The sequence below is a fragment of the Pundamilia nyererei genome, unplaced genomic scaffold (assembly GCF_000239375.1).
Source record: "Pundamilia nyererei isolate P.nyererei 1_Seehausen unplaced genomic scaffold, PunNye1.0 scaffold00163, whole genome shotgun sequence".
Taxonomy (NCBI): domain Eukaryota; kingdom Metazoa; phylum Chordata; class Actinopteri; order Cichliformes; family Cichlidae; genus Pundamilia; species Pundamilia nyererei.
Window position 1 is genome coordinate 648,347 of NW_005187564.1, and position 16,427 is coordinate 664,773.

At 38.2% G+C, this 16,427-nt stretch overlaps 1 protein-coding gene across 3 annotated transcripts; it reads left to right on the plus strand.

Annotated features, from left to right (window-relative positions):
• The first annotated feature begins 7,137 nt into the window (after window positions 1-7,137).
• LOC102193032 (histamine N-methyltransferase-like) lies at window positions 7,138-15,978 on the plus strand. Of its 3 annotated transcripts, XM_005745695.1 has the most exons (8): window positions 7,138-7,222; window positions 8,234-8,337; window positions 9,544-9,690; window positions 11,653-11,705; window positions 12,564-12,671; window positions 14,116-14,246; window positions 14,412-14,505; window positions 15,471-15,978. In XM_005745695.1, the coding sequence occupies exons 3-8, from the start codon at window positions 9,554-9,556 to the stop codon at window positions 15,830-15,832; spliced, it is 885 nt and encodes a 294-aa protein (XP_005745752.1). In that variant the 5' UTR covers window positions 7,138-7,222; window positions 8,234-8,337; window positions 9,544-9,553; the 3' UTR covers window positions 15,833-15,978. The 3 variants fall into 3 exon arrangements, with proteins under 3 accessions (XP_005745752.1, XP_005745753.1, XP_005745754.1); XM_005745696.1 differs by lacking the exon at window positions 8,234-8,337; XM_005745697.1 differs by lacking the exon at window positions 7,138-7,222 and having other exon boundaries at window positions 8,324-8,388.
• The last annotated feature ends 449 nt before the right edge of the window (window positions 15,979-16,427 follow it).

Below are 16,427 nucleotides of genomic sequence, written 5' to 3' on the forward strand. Positions count from 1 at the left end.
TTGGGGTCTTTTTTTATTGTTTTTTTTAACTAAATGTGAAAATTCGTGGATATCAATGATAATTATTTGTCAGCATATAACAAATTTGCGCATACAGGTCGGTTTAACTGTTACAGAAACATAAAATATTATTCTGGTAATTACCGTTACTGTGTAATTAAGCCAGTTGTGGTATGAACCTTTCGATGGGTTGTGGTCTAATAAATGTGTTAAGCACTTTTTCACTAAATGCAAAGCAAGAAAGGACTAAGCATCAAAACATACCGGAGCATAGAGAGGACGAATTATCCACTGGATTACACACAGTGCTTTAACAGAGCAGATGCGCTTTATTTATTTAAAAATTGTCATATTTTAGTGCTTTATTTTTCATCCAAATACAAGGTCTTTTTTTGTTGTTGTTGTTGTTTTTGTACCATGAGTACAGGGCTGAAGACATAAAAGATAGCAAATACCAAATATTTATGAGCACATAATTTAATAATCCGGCAGCTTCTTATTTATTTTCTTATTCTAGTCTTATTTTCTAGCCCTGTCTTTTTTTAAAAATATATATATTTTCACTCATAGCATCTTGGTAGATTCGAGACTTTTCACCTTCCTTTTGTGCAATATTCACACAGCCCAGTGGAGAATGAAGTTCCTGGTATTGGCTAATTTTGGCTCTGATCGGAGTTTATGCTGTTTCTCGTTCTGCCAAGACTAACTGGAGATTTGGTCTTGTGTTGTCCGATCTCCTCCTGAATGTATTTTATCGGGAACTCTTTAATCTTAACGGTTGTGCATATACGGTTGTTACGTGACTGTATTCCAACAGCTGATTGTATGTAGGCATGCTAGATCCATTTTGGCAGAACATTCTCCAAGTGGCCTTTGCAAAGATTCTGTTTTACAATTTACCGAACATTTCAGAATCGTTTAATTTAGACAGTGTTTCTAATATTTGGCCGATAAAGTGACACAAAGGAACATGTGGAAAATGATGACAAGGATAACGAATAAAAGTAAAGTGAAACCCCTTTCTGAAAACATGACATACTAATTATTTACTGTATTTAAAAGAAAAAAACAGCCTGATTTGATGAGACGTCTCTCTGGTTATGTCCCAAAACACTAAAAGTATGTTCACCCATTGTTTACAGCATCATGCTGCTTGTGTTTTTATTGTGTGTACATGGAGAGCTGGACAAAAATGCAAATAAATTGTGAAACCATGTGAAATCAATGCACTGCTTTCTTTCCTCTTTGGTGCACCTTTTTAAATATTTTTTTGAGGGATGCTTTTGTTCTCCTGTGATCTCCATCGGCTCCTTGACTATCAAGTCCTGATAAATTCTAATTACTGATACAGGCTCAGAGGCAAAGCCTAGAATATATAAGCTGCTGATAAGATTCATCTTGCCCTCCAGTCAGATTCCCAGTCTGATAGTCCCGCAGGATGCACGCAGGTTGCGAAGGAAACAGTGTTTAAATCTTTTGTCTCATCTAATTCATTTATTTAAGACTGTCACTTTTGTTTAAGAGAAGGTTGAATTCAAATGCTTGTGTCACGGCCATCTGATCTGTGGCAAAGATGTGGGCCGATCTTGTCATGTTCTATTCATCTCATTTTAGTAGCTTTCAAGACATATTTGCACATTTCAGTGGATGCTTGTGAGCGGAATGAAAATGGCTAGTTTAATTAATTTTATTTATCTATCATATGAAAGCTGGCTGATTCTAATAAAATGCTGTATCCTGCAGTTTGTCAGGGCAGAGCAGAGCTTAATGAATGTTTAGCATCATCACTGCTTAATGCTTTAAAATAATGGCCATTATAATGCTTATTATCATTTATTACTAATGTATTATGTGTGAATCTGCAGCCCAGAGGAGTGAAGCAGTTCTTAGAGATATCTAGTTTCTGATATGTTCAGCCTCTCTAAAATAAGTCTGTTAATGTTTTTTCCAGGGGAAAAAAAGTCTTTTTAGGGTTTTATGAATGTATTAGGAATCGTCGGCCAGCAGACATTGAAACAAGAAGCCAGTTGCATTCAGATCGTGTTCATTACAGGTCTCTTGACCACCAGTATTCTCCATGCCTTTAGGATAATCCCATCAAGGTTTATATCAGGATCAGGATTTAATTGCATGAGACTCCTCTACAGTCAGTTTTAATCACCAGTGCTGCTGAAGCTGATAAATTATGACATTTCTTGAAGACTTAATACAAGGGCAGCTATCTTTGACTTCACTAAGTTATTTAGTTTGTAAGTTTAGGGGTTGGGGATGTTGGAGCTAGTCCAAAACTACTACTGCCTGATTCAGCTGTTTCACTGAAACTAACAATTAATCACTTACTTACATATAGATTTGTCTCGAGTGTGTTTTCAACCATGCTTTAATGTAGTGGCAGCAGAAAGTTAATGTTTTCACTTAACCCATGAAGATGTACCACTCCGTGTCCATCTACCTGCTACACTATGCTTTAGAACAAGAGTTATCAACATCACCTATGAACATTATCTGGATGCTCATTGTAAAGTTGCAACTGTGTAATAAACCAACTGTTTATTAATTAGTAAACATCCAGCCATCTATCTGTTTTCTTCCACATATCCAACGCAGGGTCAGTGTTAGGCTGCATCTCAGCTGTTGTGCCTCCCAAATAATTATTAACTGAAGGTAAATTGACAACTGATTAACCATTTATTATTATTATCGTTATTATTTAATAATAGGGGTATTAAAGTGTACCCCTATGTTGTAGTGTGGTGTTTAATGTCAAAGCAAATGATTCAGTGAACAACCAAGTAAAAAGTTTCTCTACATTCCCCTAACTCAAAAGTGCATTTTATCCTGTACTTATAACTAAGTGAATGGCAAACTAAAGATTTCTTCTTTTTAGAGCCAATATATAAATCCTTGCACGGTAACACATTCAAGTGAAATGGTGAACACAAAAATGTCAGTGTTGTCATTGCGAACATGTTATTACTGACATTGCTATTTAGCTCAAAGGACCATTAAAAGCTAGATTGAAGAGATGAGCGGCTGACACTCTTTTTAACTATGACCTGGCATCGCGTGCTTCCGATAGTGTGGTGGTTAACACGTTCACTTGGCGAGTGAAAGGTTGAGTCCTGCCAGAGAAACAAATTCCCTTTGGGGTTGGAAGGGCATCCAGCTTTCAGCGTAAAACCCTGCCAGATCAAAAATGTGGAGCTACCTGCTGTGGTAACCCCCTTGTTGCAAGGGAGCAGCTGAAGGAAGCTTTTATCACAGAGCAAAAATGCACAATAGTGTGTGTCTTGCTGGGCCTTCTAGGCAAGGCAAGGCAAGGCAAGTTTATTTGTATAGCACAATTCAACAACAAGGTGATTCAAAGTGCTTTACAGAGACATTAGAAACAAGAACAAATAAAAAGCATGATTTAAAATTGATTAAAACAAGCAAATAAACTAACTAACTAATTAACAAACAAACAAACAAACAAACAACAGTAGCCTGTCAACTGTAGAAAATAAGACCCGAGCATTATGGCTGTTTTTAGTGATGATGTCAGAGAAGTAGGACCTCCTTGCATTCCTCAGTTGTAAATTATAATTGTGAAGTTTCTCTTTATAAATGTCATAATCAACCTGGAGGTTTGTTTTTCTCCATCTGCGCTCAGCTTTCCTACACTCTCTTTTTTCATTTTTCACCAGTGTGGAGTTTCTCCATGGAGACTTTTTCCTTCCAGAGATAACCTTCACCTTAATGGGAGCAATAGTGTCCATTACATTTAACATGTTAGCATTGAAGCTATTGACGAGCTCATTGACTGACCCTCTGGACAGGTCAGGTGTTAATGGGAAGACCTGATAAAAATTGCACTACTGTGTTCAGTTATACACCGTTTTGTGATCACTGTTGTTGATATATTTGTGTGGGCTGAGATTTTACTTTAAAAGAAAACACAGTAATGATCAGACAGGCCCACATCAGACACAGTAACCTTTGAAATGCTCAGGCCTTTGGAGATCAGTAGGTCAAGAGTGTGTCCTCTATTATGTGTGGCCTCTGTTACATGCTGAGTCAGCCCAAAGTTGCCCAGAATGTTACTCAGGTCTTTAGTCCCTTTGTCCTGAGGGTTGTCCACATGAATGTTAAAATCCCCAACAATAATTAGGGATAGGGATAGAAAGACAGAGAAAGTGAGACAGACTAATAAATATTTGGTGCTGAATTTGACAGTTAGGCAGGCTGGGTATCTAATTAATCAAGAAGGAGAAAAGAAGGACTTCATGCCAGTCCACCCACTAATCTTCTGACTTCCATTTTTGGTGATTACATGAGCCAGCACACTGAGATCTTAGAGGGTGCAAAGGTGGAACACGGAGAACTGTGAGGTCAAAAAGATGAGATGGTGCAAGCTTATGTAATTAATAAAAATCCTGGTTTCCACATGGAGTCTCTGAAATAAGGACAAATTGTTGTTATAAGGTCAGTGCTTTTCATTTTCGTCTGACAGCATTATTTAGTTCAAGATGAAATTTTAATCTTCCACAATGTTTTAAAAAAAATTTTTAAAAAAGGATGCAAGACTTTCTTTTATGATGAACTGGAAAAATTGTGAAGTACTGATTTAAATTCACCTCAGTCAGTGTTTAGAGGTAAATGATGTCAAGTAAACCCAGTGAAATGCAATGATTTCTTGGTACATTTGCAAACTGAGACACACAAACCAACAAAGTGATTAGGCTATGTGTGTCGGTAGGTGAAGGCACGATGCTCTCTGAGGAGCCAAGGTTGTAAAATATCACTGCTAAAATGAAACGATTACGTCATAAATGTCGCACTTTCTATCCTAGATCTCATTCATCTCACTACTGCAGCAGCACAGAAAGAAAAATCAACAAACTGACAATAAACACGCTTCTAATTTCATGCACAGTTATTATACTTGTGCTGAAGATGTGCCAATTATCCAACCTGAATTCATAAACAAGCCTTTTAAACTTCTACTAATTGATCACAACTAATACAAGACGATAAAAGAACCGAGGATATTAGCTGTGTTAGTGAGTGCACTTACACACCGCTCGCTTACACAACACCTATCCTTGTGTTGTGTAAGTGACACAATGATGTAAGTGACTCAACTGACACAATAAAGAAGGGCTTCTTTATTATTTTCTAATAAAATGATTTCTTTTATTAGAAATCAAGTCAGTGCTTCTATCTTTCTTGACAAGTTGTTGATCTTAGCCTTGTTTAACTCATTTGTCTTGTTTTCCTATTTAAACACTCTTCATTTGAAGCCAGAGATGAAAAGGCATTTTTGTTGTCTTGTGACAGAGCTACAGTTTACAGGTGCTTTTTAAGGCCTAAAATAAAGATTTTTCCAAAGACTATGTGGCAGGTGAAGTGCTGCTTTCATCATCCATTTAATAATGACAGTAATAATATGGTCTGCAAATGTTGGGATGGGTTGGGAGGATCCTAGCAACAGAACCTGCTGGGAAAGACTGTTCCACCATTTTTTTAATTTTTTTTTTATTTTTTTACATTTCACAAAAACTTTAATAAGAAATAATCAGACTGATCGAATCATCCAACAGAGTCAAATTACTCTGATAAATTTTCTGCAACACAATGTGCAATAAACTACACCACAAAAGCATGTTCTTCTTTGTCATATCAATCTGTACTTGAGCACATTCCCAATCAGCTTCATCAATATCTGCATAACTATAAATCTGTCCAAGGCCAAATATTTTTCATCAGTTTCATTTCAAAGTATATTCTTTCCCAGCTATAGCGTGAGTCTCATGACCAGGAGTTCAAGTGAGATTATACATGTGGGGATATATATGGCTGATTTCCAAACCCCAGCTTGTACAAAAGGTAGAATTCAGTGAGTCAATCTAAAGAGCACCATCACCTTAAAGATAAATTGATGTAACCTAGTAACAGTACTCTAGATGTAACCAGCAAACCACAAGGCATCACTGTAAACTTTTAACTAATCAGTATAACCCACACTAAACAGCCTGATGTTTCATCCAACCTATTCATGTAGCACAAAACCAGCCCATTCATCCAGTCTCTTCTGCTTATCCCTATCCCAGCTACCATAGGGTGATAGGCAGGGTACATAACAGAAAGTAGAAAGAAACTTCAATTTGTGTTGCAAGACAAACACATAATTTAGCATAATTCAGCATATAGCTCCAATATCTAAATTACTTATTCCTGAGCTGTTATCTCCATGGCATCATTGGAAGCAACGACAGGCTGCAGCACACAAAAATTTAAAGTCATTCAACAGTGATATGCATTAGCCTGCCAATCAGATTTAATTACTCTTTAACTGGAAGTGCCAGAAAACTGTTCTGATTGTTCTGAACCGCTTTAACCCCTCACTACACCTTCTCAGACAAGGGGTCACACTGACCAAAGAATGATCTTGTTCAGCTCTCTTTCGCTCATTCAGTCATGCAGTTGTTATTAATTGCCTAGATAGTGCGATTGCAGACAATTGTTTTTCATTGCATAACATGCTGACATGCTAACATGCCCCAAAAAAAACACAAAAAAGCAAATGTGAGTCCTTGCAATGAAATGAATATTGTTCTAGTTGTATGTCTGACCTATATTTATTAGCTATAGACCACTAAGACCAGCAGCACTCCCCTCCTCCCCTGTACGCTCTTTTAAAGCACATTAAAAGGGATCTGTGGCATAACAACAGTCTAATTTGAGTTCTAGTCCTGATTCCGGTGTCTGGCAATTCTTAATCACAAACAAGACTTGACATTTACTTAATTCCCTTTCCTTCAAATTAAATGATATATCCTCATTTTCATGCTAAACGGAACCCCCTTTAAAGAGACTTTTACATCATGTCCTACATAACTCAGACAAAACTTACTAAAATATTTGTTTAAAAAAACACAATTATTGACACGGAAGTGCATGGTTATACAACTGTCATGAAATTAGAATAAATGTAAAAATTTCTCTTGTGGTTTAAAAAAGAAAAAAAGCATTTTAGTGTCCAAGTTTCATACCAAACACATTAAACACTATTTTTTCTTGAATGTAAAATAACGACACGGTATTTCTTTTATAACGTAATCTGACAAACAGCACTGTCGCCCTGTGTCCTTTGCACTTCGCTCTGCATAAAGCCAAGCGGAGACGCTGGTGGGAGGGTTTATTCCAGCCGGGCAGACATCCGGACATCAGTTCTGCACATGTAAGTGAAAACTGCCGTGTTTTAGCTCAATCTTCCTGCTGTTTAACAAATCATAAACAAATATGGCAAAGCTGGCTCTGCGACACATGTTCAGCGAGCAACAGCTGGCTTTCAATTGTTTTAGCAGCTGCCTACGCGTCGATGGACGCAGCAGACTCCCGTGTTTGTGTGGCGTAGTTGTGTTTCCGCCGCTAAGACTCCGACAGCCAAAAGCCGCCGATGATGTACCCGTCCTCACTTCTCTTGCACTTTCTTATGGTCTGCATTTTGTCTATTTCCACGACAGTTACTCACTTCCCCGCCCGATACTCTGTGGCCACTCTTGGCTGCTGATCAGACTGTCCTTCTAACATCACCCGTTTACGTGGTTTAATTTGAAACCGATGGCCAAGCGTTATATTGTGAACGTTGTTTTAATTCACCCATGAAAAGGAAGGTTTCCTGGTTATTCCTGGAACTTTGTAATATGCTTTGGAAACTTGTCATTGGCAACAGGTGCAAGTTTGAACATGCCTCAGGTGACGCAGAGGTAATCCCAGCCCACATTTATCTGGATTTGCGGATCAGTCATTGAATATTTGGTCCTTTAGAAGAGCAAGAAGTCACTGAAGAAATACTGACTTTTCATCTGAAACGTGGCTGTGGTCGAGAGTCAAATCTGAATGTTAATTTAATGTTGGATCAGCATTAAGATATCAGTGAAGCCAAACAGCGTGTCGACACTGGAATAAGACTGATTCATAGGGGTTTTTGTAGTTGACCAGTGAGGCTGAAAAGTCAACAATTTATAGTTGGTCGAAATTAAAGATGGTTTCACCTCTGCCACATTATTATGTTGAAAAGTCAGCGATTAATGTTGCTGATCCTGTGGTACCTGTTACTGTACCTGGTAGAATAATGCTAGCTAGGGTGAATTAGGAGAAAGTTAAGCCCAAATCAGAATAAAGTGTGTTCCTTTCATATTTTTATTCATTTTTTATAAATATTTTGCTTTGGTGTTTTCTTTTCCAGATGGTCTAACTCATCAGTTGGTCAATGTGGCAGTGTGAAGTCTGCTTTACCCAGGCAGTTCACAGCTACGGTCAAGACGGTGTGAAGGGAGTCTGGATGAAAATGTAGGAGTAAATTGACAAACCAAATTTTAAACCAACCCTGATGATAATAAAGTAAATAAACTGCTTTAACTGATGTGAAGTTGTCTGTTATTTGCATGTTAGAGCCTAATGTTAAATTGTACAGTTAAATATATTCATCCTTTATCTATAGCCAGGATAAATGTTATAATTGTGCTAATATTTTGAAGTATTCTTTGTAGTGTGCTGTATTAAATATTAGCTGAAATACCACTACCAAAGGTCCTGTGGACCTTTGGTAGTGATGTTACTGCTGTTCTAATATTGATCAGTGGTGCAAAAGGGAGTAGGACTCAACAGCAGTGTTCAACATTGATTCAGTTACATGTAAGTTGACAACAGACTGTTGTTAAAGCATGATTTCGGCTATTGTTGGCTGTCTGTTTCAATACTTGTGTTGTTTCAGGGTTGATTAAAGACCCTTGACCAGTTATTGATCAAACAGTGTAGGTAGACTGGATTAACTATTGTTATGTTAGCTGAGCTCAGTGTAAATGTCAGCATCTGCTGCATTTAAGAAAGTAGATAAATGGACATATGAAAGTGATTTATGATTTCAAATGTTATTGCTAAACCTAAGTACTAGAAACATGTCATGGTCTGGTATTTTTAGGACAGTCTCTCAAAAAATGTATAAATTAGAAAATTCACATTTATAGTAGGTGGCTTGTCATATATTTAGGTTTTTCTTTTCTTTGTCTTAGTTCCTGGATTGGTCATTGGTTTCAGATTTACATAAGTGTCTGATCACAAGCCAATAGTGGGCACCCAACATCAAGCAGCTCTCACTGCTGGAAAGTGGGATGTGTTGGGAAAATAAAAGAAACATATCCGTCGGAGAGCAGTGGCTCAGAATCTGTGCTCTCACTTTTAAGCCATTTCTCTAAATACACAGGCTGCTCTGTAATGACTGCTAAGATCTGGTAGTCATGGATGCATGCTCAGCTTTAGTATTCCTATAGATAAGTACAATGGGAGCTGAAGTGAAGAATAAATACAGGAAAGCTTTTGGAGATGTTGACTTAGGTGAAGTTCAATGTAAGAAAACTTATTTTTCAGGGATAAAAAGCAAAAATGATCCAGATGTGTCATTGTTAACAGTGTTTGAGTAACACGTCGTGGCAGGTCATTGTTTTTATATGACAGCAAGCATGTTAATGCTCACTTGAAATAATACTTTTTTGGCAGATTGTGAGCCATGGCATCTTCCCTCAAGAGTTTGGTTAATGATGATGACCGATACCAGAAATCCTTCCAGCTTTTTTTGGAGCGCTCGTCTGAACACCAGTGTATGCGGGACTTCATCCACAATAAACTGCCAGATATACTGGCCAGGTAATCTACCACACACAGCTTTGAGCAACTCTGCACGACCATACCATTCAACATGGCATGCATCATACTACAGCTGAATCTGAGAATCAAAGCAGTATTTAAAGCTAAGCAATCATTTACTGTCAAAACTCTGAAACTTTGGTGCACGCCTTAAAAACCTGATACAGTAAGGTTTAACTGTATTAAACATATGATTTAAAAATGAAGCTGATAAACTAGAGTACCATAAGTCAGGAGGCGTTAATAACCTTTAACCTCAGCTCCTTTTAATGTGGTAATTTGAGATGTAGATTGGGTAAAATAATTGAATAAAAAGTTAACTCATGTCTGGTGTTGTGGTGGTTAGCATCATCTCCTGACAACAAGAAAGTCCTGGGTTCAAATCCACCAGCCGGTTGTGGAGATTGTGTATATTCTTCCTGTATCCTCATGGGTGCTCTCTGGGTGATCTGGATTTAGTCCAAAACTGCAATCCCAAATTGGATAAGTGAAAGAAAATGGACCGATGGATGGAAAACCCTTAAGAACAGCCAATTAACTTTGACACTTGATATGTCTGTATAGGTTCTCAGTCATCTAGGTCATGGTAGACTTCATCTAAGCCACGGTAGTATGGACTTCTTTAAGTTTCTTTTGAAGAAAATTGCTTTCTTTCCAAGCTCCTTAGACTAGATGCATGGTAGTGTCAACATTAGTCGGGGTTAAAAGTAAGTGGGAATTGGGTGGCAACCATTTATTGTAATCTTATTAGATGTGAGTCAATTGAAAAAAATACAATCAGGCATTATAAAGTATATATTTTGTTGTGTGTCGTTTCTTATTTTACTTAACTATGCAAAGTCTATGAAGTCATTTTGAAACCTTTCAAATATCATTAAGAATAAGCCACAACATTAAAACCAAACTACAATATTGTTGAAGTACCCCGTGTGTCAAAGACGCATCTCTACACACATCTCTGTGCATGGATCTCTATGATTGCCCTATGAGCATTTACAATTAATTAGCAATTACAGCTAATCTGTGGAGCCTTCTTGGACTGGATTCTTCTGTTGCACCTTATGGATTATGCAAATAGGGAGTTTGAAGGCCGGGCAACCACTTTAGGGTGTCTGTCATGTTCTGTATGGCATTCCTGACCAGTTGAGCAATGTTTAGATCAGTGATATAGGTTTAAAAAAACATACACATAAATGCCTGGACCCTAGATAATTACAGTTTAACGAGATGATCAATATTATTCATTTCACCCGTGGTTAGTTTTAATGTTGGGCCACTTGTGATGATAAGCATCAGCCACTCATACCGTCAGACCGATTTGGAATATGTCGAGAGGTGACAAAATACAGTGTGAAAAGGAAGATCTGGAGCACACAGACCATTTAGTGACTAAGCTGTGTCAATCAGTCAACATGTGCTCTGCTTAATACTGCTGAAAGCAGTCAGAATTGCTGAGTGATTAGGACTGCACTACAGCCCAAAGCAGAATATGTAAGTACCGTTTCACTCACAGAATCAAATAACTGCCTACACAAGTGTACATGCTAGATTAACCAGCCAAACAATATGTGATTGTAAAAGACAATGACTGATTGCTGTGGAAATTCCATCTCTTCCTGTGTTATTTTCTGTTGATGTAGGAGGCAATTGACATGCAGCAGAAAAACAGACCCTCTCCTCTTCTGTGCAGGTCTAAAAAGCAGATCAGAGAGGAATCTGGAAAGATGTGACTCATGAGTAAATTAAAAAGGTGTTATTAAAAATCATACAGTGAGTGACAGAACATGCCACAGCAATAATCAAAGCCTGGGTATCTGTAGTTTCTTCAGTCGCTACTTCAGAACATCTCACATGCCCAAGTGTCAGGGAGAACTGACAGTTACAAGCCCAAAAATGTGACCCACATGTCACAGGTTGGAGGATGTGAACCTTTCTGAAGTGTTTTATCTGCTCTCTCCTCAGCATTGGAGATGGAAAGTCACATTTGAATGTCATTGGAGTTGGAAGTGGAGCTGGTAAGAAAATTCTGTTACCACTGGTCTAAATGTGACGCGTTAAAAAGCAGCGCGGCCTGCGCAGCATCGAAAGTGACAAGACATTGCGTAAGCCGTCTGTTACTGCTGTTGCTGCAGTTTTTTCATTTATGGTTGCAACAGGAAAAAAACAACAAAACTTTGCCCTTATTATCACTGCCAGCAGTTTGTAGACATCTGTCTAGTTTGTGAGATTAATCTTCAACCCAGGCCAGATAGCATGACCTCGCTGTTCTATAACTTTACTGCACATTGTTTTCAGTGCCCGTGATACAGCAAGGTTAATGTTTTTCCTGAGCAAACCCAGTACATGCCCCCAGAGAGCTGTTACCCTTTGGTTATGTCTCCGCCAATCCTTTTAATTTACTGAGCTGTCATGTCAGAATCATATTGGAGCATTACGGATTCTCTTTTCGGCTGCAAAATACATTAGAATGACTGGAAACTCCCCTGAAAGATATTATTCAATCTAAAAGATTTAACACGCGTCCACATGAGCTCCTTTGTACATGGCAACCTGTCACCTTCAGTTAGAATTAGAGCCAAATCCCTGGTTACGTGATACTGAAAAGGTATCGCTGTGATAACTATCTCTCATGGTGTTGAATTACATTTTTTTTCACTTCTGTAATTACTGCAACAGAAAATGTATGATTTTCTGCAAAACTGAAACATGCTGTTAGATGCTTCCTGCACCATTTCAACTGATGTTGATCTGTTTGGCTAAAAGTGGAAATTTTATTTTCAATTATTTTTAGCAGTTCGGGAACTGTGGGAAAGTGGGTCAAATGTGTGTTTGCGACTTTGTCTTCCAAATAAAAAGTGTGCCTGTGCCTTTAGGTGAGATTGACCTAGAGATGCTCTCTGAGCTCCATAAGAAGCACCCAGGGGTGACGGTGGATAACGAGGTGGTGGAGCCTAGCCGCCAGCAGCTATATAACTACAAAGGTACAGTCTTTACAGGCACACACTTCTCTCACACAACACAAAATGAATCATTGTATTCTCAGCTGTCCAAAATGGGGTTCAGTATTTATTTACAAGCAAAACAGGATATTATTATATTTTTATTGGTGAAAAACAGCATCTTAAGAATTCACCGGTTCATATATTAGCAGGAAATAGTCCTTTAACCACCAGTGGCGTTGTAGAGTTTAGCCTTAATGTCTGTAAGAATGGACCCGACTAAAGCATCTTTGAGTAAAACACTGAATCGTTACGAGTTTCAAGTCTGCCGCTGTCTGACCAGGATCCTTGCATACATTAAAGCTACAACCAATTACTCACCCAAAACTCCTATAGGCACGATATCTGATTAAAAATAATGCATAAAGCAGGGACTCCCCCGTTCCTCATTGTTGGTTTTTGTTGCTGGTTCTTTCCATTGTTCAACTTACAATCTAATGAGAGACACCTTTGCTGTTTAAAAATGTTTTAAAGCATGTTGAAATCTTTTGTTATTTGTGGAACTGATCATAATTGTCCCCTTAGATTTGCAGTTCAAAGAAAACAAAAGGTGTTTAAGTTTCCCCAAGATAGCAGACACATGCTGCGTTTTTACAAATGATGCAACATGAAGTGTAAGCCTCTACAAGAAGGGATGGGCGAGCTTATCATCTTATAGGCTGGATGGTCTAATTTTGCCACGTGATCTGCTTTGCAGAGGATTTCCAGACTTTCTTATTGACTATGAATTTGGTGAAAGTGTGATTGGTAATTGGTTTTGAAACAATTAGGACTATTCTCCTGGAGGTGTACTTCATGGCCTTTACCCCTCAGATGACTGGGTGTGTAAGAAATAGCAATATGATATGTAAGAAAAAAACCTCTTTGAATGATTGAAAGGTTCATTCTAAGGGGATTGTAATGTCGACATAGAGAAATAAAGTAAAATGTATGACATTTAAACTTTGCTCCGAGACATATTGATAGAGTAAATGAACCTCCTATTTTCTGTTGGAGAAGCAGCATTCCACCCACAAAAGACCTACCAGCCTACGACTGCAGATGCAATTAGCTCATGTAAATGAATCCATGAACTTACGATAAGTTGAATACCTGTTATGCTGGAAGTCAGTGGTGGATGCACGAACAGCAAAGAGTTTCAAACACACTGTAACATTTTAATTTCAATGCGTTGTGATCATTCTCAAAGGTCTCTGTGTGGTTGTGCCAAGTGGTCTCCATTGTTTTTAATGAAGTGTGATGCAAAACAAGTGCGTTGTTTTTAGGGGGGGGGTGCAAATTACAGAAATGCTCTCATCATTGTGACAAGTGTCAGCTCCGTTGTGGCCTGAAAAAAAAAATCAGCCACTCTAAGCTGTAAAATTTCATGCCAGCTTTATTTCGGTGTTAACTTGTAATAAATAACTAAGTAATTATCTGTCTGCAGTTTTAGTGTCACAGAAACCAGATTTAGATTACATCAAGTTCAACTGGAACACGATGACTGCCTCTGAGTTTGAGGAGCACTGGAAAGCCGAAAAGGCCACCAAGAAGGTGGACTTCATTCACATGATACAGGTCGGTGTCGATGAGCATACCCTGTGTTTTTTACACAGCTGGGTTACATTCATTTCTGGCAAATGGCAGCAGTAAATCCAATTAGAACAACTGCCTGGCACAGCGTTATAATTAGGCATTCTGTGAATGCAGTTAGTAGCTCATTATCTGTGGTGAAATCGACAGATGCTATACTACGTGAAGGATCCTGAAGCAACTGTCAGATTCTTCCAGGGTCTTCTTGGTAAAAATGGGAAGCTTCTCATAATTCTAGTGTCTGGTAAGTGGATATTTTCTTTCTCTCATGTGGGCGATTTAATTATGGTGCAAATAGCTAACGAACATACTGCTTATACATGCAATACATTTGGAGATGAAAGGTTTAAAACAGCATCTTACAGAAACAACCAAACCTTTTCCAGCATTCAGTTGAAATATAGTACACGCACATAACTTCAGAATATAGAGCAGCAGTTATACTGCTGTTTTAACTTATTTATTTTCACTTAATTCAGTAAAAATGTTCAAATTTATTGCTGCGAAAACCAAGAGTGGCCAAAACTCAATTTACTAAGACACCTGCTCTCAGACATCTCATGCTGCCATGCTGCCCAAAACCAGTCTCAACCCAAATGAGATTCTTCACAGCCAGTCCTTCATTTAAAAAAAAAAAAAAAATGCCTTGATATTAGTCTGACCTTTTTCCCCATGTCAACACTAATGAGTCCATAAATATTGCAGACAACAAAAGAGACAGTTTGCTAGCACACACCGATCTCCTCGACATCTTCAGTGTATGCTGAGGTTCGTGTCATCTGCTTTGCTCCTGGTATGTGAATCCGTGAATGTGTAGATGCATAAAAATGCAACTTTTAACTTCAAGACAAAAACCTTAAACAGGGAAAATAAACAAGGCTCTGAGTGTAATCCTGAAGGAGCTAAAGCTTTTTCTTATTTCCTACTTCCCTCTGAGTCTTTCCTCTGAATTTATTAAATACCTGAGCTGCGATGTAGCAACGTGATCCATGTAAGCATCTCCGTGGTGAAAAAATTGCTCTGATGCATATGAGGATGAATTCTCCCCGCATTGTACCACCAGCAAGTCATTATTCATTTATACTTATTCAGTCAAGTATGATTCAGTTTCTGGCCAATTCTAGACAAAAATTAGGATGGTGACCGTGCTAAACACCTGCTTGTCAAATTGTCATTGTTGTAATATAGCCTCTTTTTCATCTGTTCCAGGCAAGAGTGGTTGGGGGAAGCTGTGGCGGACATACAGAGCACAGCTGTGTCAACCCGACATAAGTCAGTGTGTGACCACTGGAGACATCAAAAGCTTCCTGGACTCCAAGGGAGTGCGTTACCAGAGCTATGAGCTGCCATCTCAGATGGATATCACCGAGTGTTTCACTGAAGGGGATGAGAAGGGAGAGCTGCTTCTTGATTTTCTCACTGAGGTGCTGGATTTCAGTAACACAGCTTCACCTGAGCTCAGAGCTGGTGTCCTGGAGATGCTTCGGCACCCAGACTGTAGTGTAGAGTCCAACGGTAAAGTTATCTTCAACAACAACCTTGAAGCAATAGCACTAGACCAGCTCTCCTAAACATGTACTGTCAGTATAGTAAATGTAGGTGGATCACATTGTTTGATTTATTTTGCACTTGATGTATATAATAAGCTGGGTAGAGGATATCTACACACCTGCTTCCATTTATATATTTTGTCTACTTACTAATAAAATAATGACTCCATAGACTGCTGTTGTTAGAGCATTTCTTAACAGTTCTGTAAAATCAAAGGTTATGCTTGTATATAAGTGAATTGGTTATAACTACTGTTTGTTATGAGTCTCACAAATAAGTCGTAAACTGCTTCGGACATTAGCTTTAGATTTCACCGTCGTATCATTTTTAATGAGCTGTATTTGGCAGGCTTCGGTGCTCCACTGCCAACCCCATTATGTTGTTTTCATTGGAACATGTATTAATCAAAATCTAAAAGTAAACAGAACATTAAGCAGTTCAGTTTTCCATAAAGGCTGATCTATTTTAGATAAGCTGAAAGGTTGTAAGCTGTTTGTTATACAGAAAAACTTGAAGATGATATTTATTTTAATGTGAGAAGTAGATGAATTCAAGTCGCTGCTTATACTGGACGTGTATAAAGCTGAAGTAAGTTACTTATACAACTGATTCTAA